We start from the raw sequence: 13,920 nt of genomic DNA, 5'->3' as shown, positions 1-13,920 counted from the left end.
TATTTTTGGCTACATTGGGTCTTCGTTGCCGCGTGCAGGCTTTCTCTAGTTGCGGCGAGCAGGGGCTACTCTTCGTTGTGGTGCGTGGCCTTCTCATCGCGGTGGCTTCTCTTGTTGCAGCACACAGGCTCTAGATGCACGGGCTTCAGAAGTTGTGGCACACGGGCTTCAGCAGTTGTGACTTGCAGACTCTACAGCACAGCCTAAGTGCTGTGGCGCACAGGCTTAGTTGCTCAGCAGCAGGTGGGATCTTCCCAGACCAGGACTAGAACCCATGTCCCCTGCATTGGCAGGCAGATTCTTAACCACTGCACCAAGGAAGCCCTATCCTTTTCTTTTTTAATCTTTTTTTTTTTTTTTTTTTGGCCACACCACGTGGCTTGCAGGATCTTAGTTCCCCAACCAGGGACAGAACCCAGGCCCTTGGCCGTGAAAGCACAGAATCCTAACCACTGGACCACCAGGGAATTCCCTAAATGCAATTTATTCTTAAAAACAACAACTAACATTCATTGAGCACTTTCTATGATCTAGGTACTGTTCTAAGCAACCTATGTAGGTGTGTATGTTTGTGTATACATACACTCATTTAATCCTCACAACAATGCTATGAATAGTACCACTAGGCAAGAGAAGTTGAATAACTTTCTCCTAATGATACACAACTAAAAAATAGCAGAGCTGGGATTCTGTTATTTTAACCTCCAAACGTTCTATGCTACGGAATGGACAGATAATTATGGAAAAAGAACAAGTAAACAGAAAACCACCGTAAAATAACACAGTGCTATGATATTGAGTAAACAAGTATTCTAGAATACAGACAGAGCTCAATGAATTACGTGACGGCTTCCAGGGATAGTGAAACCTCTTCCCAAGAAAATGTTAAAGAATGGTGAACTCTGGGAAGTGAGAAGGTAGGGGAACATGAAGAGTCTCTGACTTTTCATTTTACATCCCTCTAACACTGATTTTTTTAAAAAGGGGGCTTCCCTGGTGGCGCAGTGGTTGAGAGTCCGCCTGCCGATGCAGGGGACACTTCCCGGATCTTCCCAGTCCGGGAAGATCCCACATGCCGCAGAGCAGCTAGGCCCATGAGCCATGGCCGCTGAGCCTGCACATCCAGAACCTGTGCTCCACAACGGGAGAGGTCACAACAGTGAGAGGCCCGCGTACCCAAAAAAAAAAAAAAAAAAAAAAAAAAATCAGGAACGTGGATTGCTTTAAAACAAAAATAAAATCAATGTAAAATTAAAATTTAATTTTTTGAGGAATTCCCTGGTGGTCCAGTGTTTAGGACTTGGAACTTTCACTGCCGTGGACCCAGGTTCAATCCCTGGTCAGGGAACTGAGATCCCACAAGTTGCACAGTGGGGCCAAAAAGTAAAATAAAATAAAATTTAAATTTTTTTAATTTAATTTTTAATTAAAAAAATTTTTTTTAACTCTCTTCTTTATGGAAACTTACCAGAATCCCTCATCCATCCAAGCTAAATTACCCACTTCTCAGTTTTACCTCTATTTTATACATTACTTCTGTTGCATTTATCACATTATAATTATCTGTTTAAACTTCTTTCTTCACTACTAGATTGTAAGCTCCTTGGGGAGAGCCTTAGCACCTAGTAACAGTGCTTTAGCACGGTAGAGAAACTCAAATATTTGTTGAACTAAACTGAATTAGGGAAACCACCTACGGCAACCTGAATTATTTGGAAAGAAGGTCCAGGGCTATATAGATCACAGACGATATCAACCAGGAGGTCAATTTAGATATCAATTATACATGTGAAAAGATGACCATTCATACGTATTATCAAAAGGAGCATGAAAATAAAGCCAGACCCACAGTCTAAATCACATTCAGCAAGCCACATAAGCTCAGTCAAGTCTCAACCTCTCTCTGCCTCGATCTTCTCATTTGCAAAGTAGGGCAAATAATATTTACGTTATAAGGTTGTTTTGAAGATATAAAGTGAACAACGTATGTGAGCATATAGTATATAATAGGCATTAAAAAGATAGCAGTTTACCCTTTCCTTTTACAAATTGATAAGATTAAGATAAGAACACAATTGAATGGCCTCTTGGGAGCTAGAAGAATCAGGATTCAGTGGAAGTTTAATACGGGCTGTATGCAAGGCAAAGTGCTCATCACTTTATATCCAATATCTGATTTAAATCTTCACAAAAACAGTGCTTACCTCAAAGGATTGTTATCTCTATTTCATCTATAGGAAAGAAGAATAACCTGTAACTCGTTCAAAATTACAAAACTCTTATGTTTTAGAACTGAGTCTCAAACCTAGGTTTGTAGCTTCAAAAACAATGCTCTTTGCTACTATACTGTATTACAATAAGTGAAGCATTTATATTAATATTTAGGATGACTTGTCAAAAGTCATCTTATAGGCAAGCATCTTTTTTTTTTTTTTTTTTTTTTTTTTTTGCGGTATGTGGGCCTCTCACTGTTGTGGCCTCTCCCGTTGCGGAGCACAGGCTCCGGACGCGCAGGCCCAACGGCCATGGCTCACGGGCTTAGTTGCTCCGCGGCATGTGGGATCTTCCCAGACTAGGGCACAAACCCGTGTCTCCTGCATCGGCAGGCGGATTCTCAACCACTGTGCCACCAGGGAAGCCCGCAAGCATCTATTTTTACGGACTCTGAAAATATGTATTTCTCCTATGGTTACTTCTCTAGAACTTTTCAATAAGTAAGAATGCTTATTAAAAGTTTGAGCCCTATCCAAAGTAGTTAAGTCTTCCTGGAGTGAACTTATTCACTACCTCAAAAATAATGACACAGTGCTGTTCCCTTTGGTTTCTCTCCTAACCTACTTACATCCATTCCACGTAAAGCATTCCGTTATCGACCTCCTGCTTGGCCTTCAGCTTAGCTTGCTGATAAACTTCTGAAGTTTCCAGTTCACAGAGGCCCAGTTGTACAATATTAGGAAATGGCTGTCGTCCAAGAAGATGTCCATTTAAAGATAAAAACTCCTGGAAATTCTCACAAACTGTACCATCCTATGAACAAAATGAAATCTCTTAGAAATGTAACCAGAGCCAAGATCTGACATTTTTTTGTTTCTGTGATATTGTCACTTTAAAGGCTTAAATATTCTCTATATGAGCTAAAATTAAATAGCCAACCATTAAGTAACAAATACATAGTGATCCTCTTCGGACTTTTAAACATAGGGTAAAAAAAAAAAATCTCATTATTTAAGTGCTACCTTCTTAACACATTCTCTTTCCTAAAAAAAAAAACACTGAACACTTTACTTCCCCAGCTTTCAAACCTCAATCCTATCCACAGCAGGAGAGGAAGCAAAATAATTAGAATAATCAAAGATTAAGTAAGGAAATTATCACTCTTCACCTCTGCTATTTTGTTCATCCCCACTATTAAACCTAGACTTAAATGTCAAAATGAGATGTCCTTTTAAGGACTTATTTTTCATAATATATACCTTTTCATCCAACATATGCCTGTATTCCACAAATTCATGAATCAGATGAGCAGGGCCTACGAGCTCCGTTTTTGCTTTAATCCAATCCAGGGAAAACATTAGAGCACACAGTTCCTTAAAAAAAAAAAAAAAAAAAAGATCAGGAGCACTGTTAAAGAGATCAAAGAATTTTAAATCTACCATCATTATCCTAACACTACTGAGAGAAACTTAGCAGATATCTAGAATTTAAGGACAAAAAGGAACATATCATTAATAGTTCCAAAGAAACAAAAAATGGACCTCACACCTTAATTCAAAATAAATTTCAGATGGATTTTTCAGACTTAAATATAAAATAGAAACTTCAAAAAATACTAGAAGAGGGCTGCCCTGGTGGCGCAGTGGTTAAGAATCCACCTGCCAATGCAGTGGACACAGGTTCGAGCCCTGGTCCAGGAAGATCCCACATGCCACAGAACAACTAAGCCCATGCACCACAACTACGGAGTCTGTGCTCTAGAGCCCGCAAGCCACAACTACTGAGCCTGTGTGCCACAACTACTGAAGCCCACGCGCCTAGAGCCTGTGCTCCCAACAAGAGAAGCCACAATGCGAAGCCCACACACCACAACGAGGAGTGGCGCCCACTCGGCGCAACTAGAGAAAGCCTTCATGCAGCAAGGAAGACCCAAAATAAAGTAGCCAAAAATTTAAAAAATAAATTTAATTTTTAAAAAATACTAGAAGATACATATATTTACTATTTTTGTAACCCTGGGGTGAAGGAAATTTTTATAAACATGACCCCAAAGCAAAATACCGAAAAGAAAAATAGTGGTGCATTTAACTACATAAAAATTCAAATGTTCAATATAGTAAAAAACAATATAAATAAAATTTAAGACAAAAAATAAACCAGGAAAAAAATTTATTTAAAAATGTATGATAGATGAAGGCTTAATATTATTATAAAAAAATTCTAATAAAAGAGTAAAAAACAGATAAACACTCCAATAGAAAAACAGGTAAAGGCAATCAATGGATGAGAGCCAATTCACAAAATAGAAAGTACAAATGGACAAAAATCTCACCAGTAATCAAAGAGAAACAACAAAGATTTACAATTTCTAAAGACTAAAAGGAATGATAAAAATGTTAGCTAGAATCAGAGGAAATGAACACCCTCATACACTGCTGGCAGTGATGTAAATCAGAGCACCCGTCTAAAGCACAGTTTAGCAATCTGTATTAAAATTCGAACTGTACACATCATTACCCAGAATTACTTATGTGCCCTAAAAAAATAAGTCAGACAAGTGTGCTCAAGCAATCTGACCATCCACCAACCAACTGACCAATCATAATGTACCTATACAATTAAATAGTATGCAGCTTTAAAAATTATGTCAATCTATTATATATAAATTGACATAGAAAGATAAACCTGAACTACAATTAAGTAGGAAAAACAAGATATAAGACTATATTTCTATCATGATCCCATTCTGGTTTTAAAGAACAGGTGTGTGTATCTGAGCAGCAAAATGATCTGGAAAGCTACACATAAAAGCATTAGCAATGGTTGTGATCTTCATTTTCTTCACTTAGTTTTTTCCTCAATTTTTCCAATGAAAGTAAACTATTATCTTTAAAAATCAGGAAAAAAAGGTTAAAAAAAATGAAAGGAACTGAATCCTGTCACACTACCATACATATCAAAAGTTTTTAAAAGATTCATTGACCCCATACACTTCAAGAAATTTCCAAAGGAAATAATACAGGTGTGAAGACAAACAAGAATTTCATTACAGCATCATAAGAGTAAAAAAAAATGAAAATAATCTAAGTGTTCAACAATTACAGTTCAGCTAAGTAAATCAGAGCACAGATATTTACTGGAATACTGTCATTCCAATGTAGATTATTAAACGTAAACTGTATGTAATCAAGAGATTAAAGTACCTAAGATTGAAAAATTATTCAAAGTATATATGGTTTTTTTTAACATCTTTATTGGAGTATAATTGCTTTACAATGGTGTATTTCTTCTTTATAACAAAGTGAATCAGCTATACATATGCATATATCCCCATATCCCTTCCCATTTGCATCTCCCTCCCTCCCACCCTCCATATCCCACCCCTCTAGCTGGTCACAAAGCACTGAGCTGATTTCCCTGTGCTATGCGGCTGCTTCCCACTAGCTATCATTTGGTAGTATATATATGTCCATGCCACTCTCTCACTTTGTCCCAGCTTACCCTTCCCCCTCCCCATGTCCTCAAGTCCATTCTCTAGTAGGTCTGCATCTTTATTCCCATCTTGCCCCTAGGTTCTTCATGACCATTTTTTTTTTTTAGATTCCACATATAGGTGTTAGTATATGGTATTTGTTTTTCTCTTTCTGACTTACTTCACTCTGTATGACAAACTCTAGGTCCATTCACCTCACTACAAATAACTCAATTTCATTTCTTTTTATGGCTGAGTAATATTCCATTGTATATATGTGCCACATCTTCTTTATCCATTCATCTGTCGATGGACACTTAGGTTTCTTCCATGTCCTGGCTACTGTAATTAGAGCTGCAATGAACATTGTGGTACATGACTCTTTGAATTATGGTTTTCTCAGGGTATATGCCCAGTAGTGGGATTGCGGGGTCGTATGGTAGTTCTATTTTTAGTTTTTTAAGGAACCTCCATACTTTTCTCCATAGTGGTTGTATCAATTTACATTCCCACCAGCAGTGCAAAAGGGTTTCCTTCTCTCAAAGTATATACGGTTTTCTAAAATGTTAACATTATGAGTAGTTAATTGGTAGTCATGACTTCAAATATAATCTATGTGCTGATGATTCCCAAATTTTATCTTTAGTCCATAGTTTTCCCCAGAAATCCAGATTCATATATCCAACTATATGCTAAATATATCCAGTCAGATGTCTTAATGCGTACACTAGACTTAATATATTCCAAATGAGTTCCTAACCTTCCCTTCACCCCTGGTAAAATACTTGTGTGCCCCACAGCTATCCCAAACTCAGTTCATGGCAACTCCAATCTTTGAACTGCACAAGTTTGGAGTCATCTTTGACTCTCCTCTTTTTCTTACAATGTACATCAAATCCATCAGCAAATCATGAGACTCAATGCCAAACCATCACTTCCTTTCTCCTTGCACACTTTTTTCTTCTTCTGAGCACTTACAACCCCACTAACATATGATAAATTTATTTGTCCCGGGTCAATCTTCCCCCAGAATGTAAGCTCAATGAGAGCAGGGACTTTGTGCCTGTGGTATATCCTTCATAATGAAGAACACCACCAGTACACAACAGGCACTCCATAAATATTTGCTGAATGAATGAATATACTTTCCCACTCTCCATTTCCTCTAAGAACTTAAAAACAAATCTATATTGTCCACAAAGGATAGCTACTGGTATGAAGAGACTGAATTTTTAGGTAGTTCATTTACTGCAGTTACTAAGGTACCTGCAGGTAAAAACAGTAACAAAACCAAAATTACTTACACAGGTTATAACCCTATTTTTACTAATAAAAGAAAATTCTAAACATAGGACAAAATAAAAGTGAGATAAAAGAAAATAGTTTTTTAAATGAGTAATCTTACTTTATGCATTTTAGCACTAGCCATGTGATAGGCCAGAAAATTGTACCAATACATGCAGTCCTCCTGATCTGGTGAAAGACAATGTAGCCGGAAATGTCTCTGGAACTGAGTGATTAGTTTCTTGTGTAGATCCTGAAACCCAAATGAAACATTTCAGAGGACAGAAACAATTTCATAACCTAAGCATCACAGAAACTCCAGCTTCCAAAGCTATTTAAGAATGTACAGAGAATCTCCCCATAAGATACTTATTAACTACAAAAGAAAAAAACAGTAACTTTACAGTGGAGAAACTTTAACCAAGTAATCAATGTTAATATCACTGATACGACGTATCAACACCTTGATATGATGCACTGAGAAGGACACAACAGCACTACTCTGGTGTTACTGCCAAAAATATATAACCTTCCTCTAGTCAAGAGAAAACATCAAACAAACCCAAACTAAGGAACACTGTACAAAATAACTGGTGAGTACTCCTCAAAAGTGATCATGAAAGAAAGAAAATCAAGGAATTTTCCTAGATTTGAGGAAACTAAGGAAACATGATGATATTATGCAATATAGGATACAGAATTGGATCTGAACCACAAAAAAGGACATTAGTGGGAAAGCTGGCAAAATTCAAATAAAGTCTGTGTATTAGTTAACAGTATTATATCAATGTTCATTTTCTGGCTCTCATAACTGTATTATAGTAGTTATGTAAGATGTTAACGTTGGGGGAAGCTAGATGAAAGTATATGCATAGAAACTGTATTATTTTGCAACTTTTCTATAAGTCTAAAATCATTTCTAAATGAAAAGTTAAAAAAAAACAAAAGAACATACAGAGATGCAAGTACCTGAAGCTGGCTGTGATTCTTCTCTGTAAGGAAATCTACTTGAAGATCATGTAAATAATAAAGAAATGATTTTCCATTTCGATCACAGAACAAGAGAGACTTATTAACAAACTCCTGCAGTATGTCTTCAACTTCTTCAGTTTCCATATCCCAGAGGATACACAACACCTAGGAATCATTTTAAACATTCAATGTGCCACAATGTACAATGACCAGGATGGCACACAAGAGGTTAACAGACAAAAAATCATGTGTTAGGGCTTCCCTGGTGGCACAGTGGTTAAGAATCTGCCTGCCAATGCAGGGGACACGGGTTCGAGCCCTGGTTCGGGAAGATCCCACATGCCGCCGAGCAACTAAGCCCATGCGCCATAATTACTGAGCCTGCGCTCTAGAGCCCGCGAGCCACAACTACTGAGCCTGCATGCCTAGAGCCCGTGCTCCACAACGAGAAGCCACTATAATGAGAAGCCCGCACACCACAACAAAGCGTAGCCCCCGCTCACCGCAACTAGACAAAGCCCACTCAAAGCAACAAAGACCAAACACAGCCAAAAATAAATAAATAAAACAAATTTTTTTAAAATTGTATTACAAAAAATCATGTATTAAAGCCCTGAATAATATCTCCATTTCATAAGAAGCTCAAATACTCATCAAGATAGAAAAGAAAAAGAGTTCTAAGGAAGTCAAATGCTTCTCCAGGTTCACTAGAACCACTAAGAACTAGGTAACGCATCTGAGTTCAACACCAAAGCCCATGATGAAAACTAAGAGCAGTGGGGTTTCTACACCCTCCAGCCCACCACCTCAGGCACACAGGTTTTATCCTCCCAATATCCTCTGTAACAATATCCTCAGGACTAAACCAAAGGTTATATGCCACAATACCCAATGATAAGGATTGCTGGTCCTTCTATTACCTTCGTAGGCACCTTAACATCTTTCTGAAGGATGGAAAGATCTGTGTAATAATCTTTGATGTCTTCTCTGAGCATTTCAACACTTACAGACATGGCTTCATCCAAAGCCTCATAATCATAAAATGAAGATTTCCTTATCTTCTTAAATTGCTTATTCTGAAGTTGCCTGAGGTAGTACTCCCAGCGGTTGGGAAAATCTCGTAAAAGTGCACCAATTAAAGACACTACAAGAGGTGAACCTAAAAAATAAAAAAAGTCACTGTGTTATTATGGTATCATTTCCAAATTACCACTAAGTTAAGAATCAATTTATCCTCAAGAAAGAATTTCTGCTGCACGCTATTCAAAGCTTTAAAATATTTATAACTCTTGGATTCACTTCAGGTACTTATTCTAAAGAAGTTATTAGAAATAAGAAATATTTAAGGATATTCATTACAGCATTATTTAAAATAGTGAAAAATCTTAAAACAATAACAGGGAAATGACTGAATAAATTAAAGTATATCACAATATTATGCCACTGGTAAATTTTTTTCAAAAGATATTTAATAACATGGGAAAATGCTCAAGATTTGCTATTAAAAAGAATAAGATTGAAAATTATATATACCATTATAATCTCAATATTTTTTTCAAGGTTTTATATGTCCTAAAAGACTGGGAGAAATACTCTCATGATGCTAATAATTATCAGATTATGGATAATTTCTATTTTTTCTTTTTAAGTGTTTCAAAATGCACATGCATCACCTTCATAATGAATACAAATCAAGTATTCTTTTTCCTAAGGTTGAGATACTTTTTAAAAGTCAATTAACTCAAAAACAAGTTTGATGGAAGAAAGAAAAACAAGAAACTATTTCCGAGCATTAACAATGATGTAAAAAATAATCTTAAGAGCTGATAGATTTGACTATATAAAATTTTAAATTTCTGTGTGTCAAAAAAATACAAATGAAATTAAAAGGTAGACGAAACTAGAAGAAAAACAGTTGGAAAAAATATGACAAAAGGTTAATAGTTTCCATAGTTAGAGTGTCAAAAAATCAATGAAAAATACTTATATCACAAAAGTGAGTCAAGGATAATTTCTTTTTTTAAAAAATAAATTTATTTATTTATTTTTGGCTGCATTGGGTCTTCACTGCTGCACACAGGCTTTTCTTTAGCTGCATCAAGCGGGGGCTACTCTTCATTGCGGTGCGCAAGCTTCTCGTTGTGGTGGCTTCTCTTGTTGTGCAGCACAGGCTCTAGGGGCACAGGCTTCAATAGTTGTGGCACACGGGCTCAGTAGTTGTGGCTCACAGGCTACAGAGCACAGGCTCAGTAGTTGTGGCGCAAGGGCTTAGTTGCTATGCGGCATGTGGAATCTTCCCACACCGGGGTTCGAACCCGTGTCCCCTGCATTGGCAGGTGGATTCTTAACTACTGTGTCCACCAGGGAAGACCAGGATAATTTCTTAAAATGCAATATTCAATAAACAATTAAAAAGTTTAACTTCACTATTTAAAAATGCAAATTAAGAAGACAGCACCAGTTTTTACTTATCAAATTAGAACATTATTTTTATAAAATCCCAACCAGGGAATTCCCTGGCAGTCCAGTGGGTAGGACTCCATGCTTTCATTGCGGTGGCCCAAATTCAATCCCTAGTCGGGGAACTAAGATCCCAAGAGCCATGCAGCATGGCCAAAAAATAAAAAATAAAAAAATAAAATCCCAACCAAAAAAATTTTAAACTGTGATTCTCACTGTATTTTTTATTTTTTGACAACAGAGGTCATGTCTTCATCTTACCCCTTTCATAACATATGGTGGGTGTTTGTTAAATATTATTTTAACTAAAGAATGAATACCAAAATATCACTATCCATGTAGAGTATCAGAGAAGAACTAAAATACTAAATATTCTAGTAAAGTTTTTGGATGTTCATGTGTTAAATTGTTATGTTCATTAGCTTAACTTACAAAAGGGTAAATTAACATCTCTATAACCCCCTCATACACAAAATAAATAACTATACCTTTACATTCTTTTATAATACTGTGAGCTTGTTCTGGCAAATCTGCTTTCTTCATATTAACAAAAAGGGATAAAATTTCGAGTCCTTTTTCTTTTCCTAAACCACTCTCCACAGGGACTACATACTTAGGACCTGTGAAATCACAAGACATAGTAAGCAATTTGGTATGCCACATATTTAAATGTAACTGAATTATTATAAAAAGCAAATTAATAATCCTTACCCATTACTGAATCTGTAACACTCTTGTCTCTGGTTGTAAGAAGAATCTGACACTGATTGTCAAAAGCTTTTAACACCCAAGGATCCCAAACATCATCCAAGATTAACAGAGACCTTAATAAGAAAAAACTGTATTGAGACACTAATGACATTTATTTTAAACTTCCTTTAAAAAAAAAAGAATGCCACCAGTGTTTTTTTTTAATTTACAAAATTTAAAAAAAAAATAGATGTCTATTTCATGGTTCTTTCTCTTTTCTTTGGTATCCCTTTCAAAATATACCAATAAGGAAAAGAAAATTAGAGACTTTCCCTTCCTTCCACCCCAAATTACTGCATATTAAAGTTAAATGACTTATAAAAAGAGAACTGTGTATACTTTATTATAAGTATTAGAAATAAGCCTCCTAGTGCCTAAAAAGAACTATCCAAGTAATGAGATTTTTCCAATTCAGTCTAAGTACCCAAACCAAGCAAGAACTGGGCTTAGATTAGCATTAGAAAGCATCACAAAACAATGACAATATTTGACCATTTTACCTACAAAACTAGCAATTTCATATGTTTCAACCTAATCAAATGCACCAGCAAATAATATTACTTTTCACTTGGTACACTAGTGGGCTTTTTTTTCCATCCAAGAAATCAATTTGTTTGATTTGAATCTGTGTGTTAACTCCTAATCAGTCCCTCCAAGAAACTTTTTTAAACTCTCCAGAACAAATGGAGAAAATAATACAACTAAAACCTGACAGCATAATTATACACTGGCGTTATTATCTGAATGGCACACTACTTCTGTACACTACAAAAAAAGACTCTAGGAATATACACAGGTTGGAAAATTACAAAAACATAAACCAAAATGATGCTGAGAGAGAAACAAAATGACTTTATATGCCATGATCTGATACATCTGAGAGTGGTTACAATATTTTCCTAAGCAGGAATCATTTTTATTTTTGCAAAGAAAGTCGAACTAAGGAGAAGTTACTGAGCAAGAAAAGAGAAAGTGGTTAGTGATCTCAATCCCTTTTCTCCAGGAAAATGGATACTAGTGACTATCAAGGGAAGGGGGAGATAACAGAGGGATCTGGAAGAGAAAGAAGCCAGAGAGCAGGGAGCTTGCCCTCCATACTGAGTATCCATCATAATCACTAGGAGGCTTTTTCCAAAAATTATTCCTCTCACCCAATATTCTGATATGAATCCCCTTACCAATTTGGGGAAGCACTGCCATATTCAGTCACTACTACATATGAAAGTATACAGCATCATCAGGTGCATGAGGGCAATAAAAAAATTCAGAGCCATTACCTAATTCTCACCCAATTTACTGTTATACTCACAAGGAATGCTTTATTAATCTTTGTACTTGTAGCACTTGACCCAGAACCTGGCACGACACTCAATGTTGGTTAAATGAACAAATAAAATAGCTGCTAGGTTGCAGAAATCAAATTGTTGACTAAATCTCTTAACTCTTAACAAAGATAGCAACTAAGTTGCTGTCTCCCTTTGGCTAATGAAAACTGTGATATAGCTGACAACAGTGCCTGGCACATAATTATAATGGCATTTAATTAATTAATTAATTATTGAAATAAACAAAACAAACTCTTAAAGTACTTGGGAGTAGAAGAGTTACATGTATACCCAAAAACTAAGAGAACACAGAAGGGTCCCTTTAAATAAATAATCCTTCCTGACTCAGTCTTTTACAAGTTGCCTGAATTTATTCTGTCTCTTGTTCTGTGTTCATCTATTAGAAATAATGTATTCAGGGTAAAAAGTCTGCATCTTTTAACAAAGACCATTCACCAACTCACCTACTTAAGAAATATTTCTTGAGAGCCTAAAATGGTACACAAGAGAGAACTGGCAGGTACGATACAAAGGCCAGTGTTAGACACTTTTAATACAAGAGAGAGGAAGAGCAGGAAAGCAATGGTCCTTTCTTAGACCCTCTACCCAACAGCAAGAAAAGGCTATGATGTTCTCAAGATGTCAGTAGTTAAGTCTCACTGGGATTTCATACAACAAGTAAGTATGACCATCTGTACCTTGGATGTTTGCGCAGCATCAGAATGCGGAGACGGTCTTTAGCCTCTTCAATATTAAGTGGAAGCCTCTGGGAGAAATTCTCATCCTGATCCAACCGTGTGCAAAGATTCTGCAGTTTCATCAGAAGCCCAGATTTGTCTTGTTTCCCAACTGAAACCCAATGCACACCCCCTGGGAAACAAACTGGTGAGGAAAAGAATAATAAATTTAAGGCCTTTGAACAGCTGCCCTCCTTTGATTTTTTTTGTTTGTTTGTTTTTTGTTCTTTTTTTGTGCTAGGCGGGCCTGTCACTGTTGTGGCCTCTCCCGTTGTGGAGCACAGGCTCCGGACGCACAGGCTCAGCAGCCATGGCTCATGGGCCCAGCCGCTCCGCGGCATGTGGGATCTTCCCCGACCGGGGCACGAACCCATGTCCCCTGCATTGGCAGGCGGACTCTCAACCACTGCGCCACCAGGGAAGCCCAGCTGCCCTCCTTTGAAAGAGGAGGAAAGATTTGTTCCAATCTTCAGTCTCATCACATCTTCAAACTTCTCTTGATTCAGAGTATGTATGTTTCTTGTAGGGTTATTATTGAGCTTTATAGCCCAAATCTAAGCAAAGTTGAAGATGTGAAGAAACAAGTATGGAGTTAATCTGCTGCTTATCAGTAAAATCTTACCAAACAAAATTTCACAATCTTTATCTTATGTCATCAATGATCACTGTACAATAGTTTCTCAACATAAGCACTCTGCACATTTTG

At 36.8% G+C, this 13,920-nt stretch overlaps 1 protein-coding gene across 10 annotated transcripts in view; it reads right to left on the bottom strand.

The window, feature by feature from the left end:
- APAF1 (apoptotic peptidase activating factor 1) overlaps positions 1 to 13,920 on the bottom strand; it is a 119,488-nt gene that overhangs the window by 53,191 nt on the left and 52,377 nt on the right. For all 10 annotated transcript variants that reach the window (XM_067009938.1, XM_067009935.1, XM_067009942.1 and 7 more), the window contains 8 exons: positions 13,176 to 13,359; positions 11,114 to 11,226; positions 10,891 to 11,022; positions 8,863 to 9,101; positions 7,940 to 8,107; positions 7,092 to 7,223; positions 3,474 to 3,587; positions 2,843 to 3,027 (listed from right to left, as the gene is read on the bottom strand). In XM_067009938.1, coding sequence (XP_066866039.1) covers positions 2,843 to 3,027; positions 3,474 to 3,587; positions 7,092 to 7,223; positions 7,940 to 8,107; positions 8,863 to 9,101; positions 10,891 to 11,022; positions 11,114 to 11,226; positions 13,176 to 13,359 — 1,267 coding nt within the window. The remainder of the gene's footprint in view (positions 1 to 2,842; positions 3,028 to 3,473; positions 3,588 to 7,091; positions 7,224 to 7,939; positions 8,108 to 8,862; positions 9,102 to 10,890; positions 11,023 to 11,113; positions 11,227 to 13,175; positions 13,360 to 13,920) is intronic.

Source organism: Kogia breviceps, chromosome 12 (genome assembly GCF_026419965.1).
Source record: "Kogia breviceps isolate mKogBre1 chromosome 12, mKogBre1 haplotype 1, whole genome shotgun sequence".
In the NCBI taxonomy this organism is placed as follows: Eukaryota; Metazoa; Chordata; class Mammalia; order Artiodactyla; family Physeteridae; genus Kogia; species Kogia breviceps.
The sequence above is the reverse complement of the archived record's forward strand: the minus strand, read 5'-3'. Positions and strand labels throughout refer to the sequence as shown.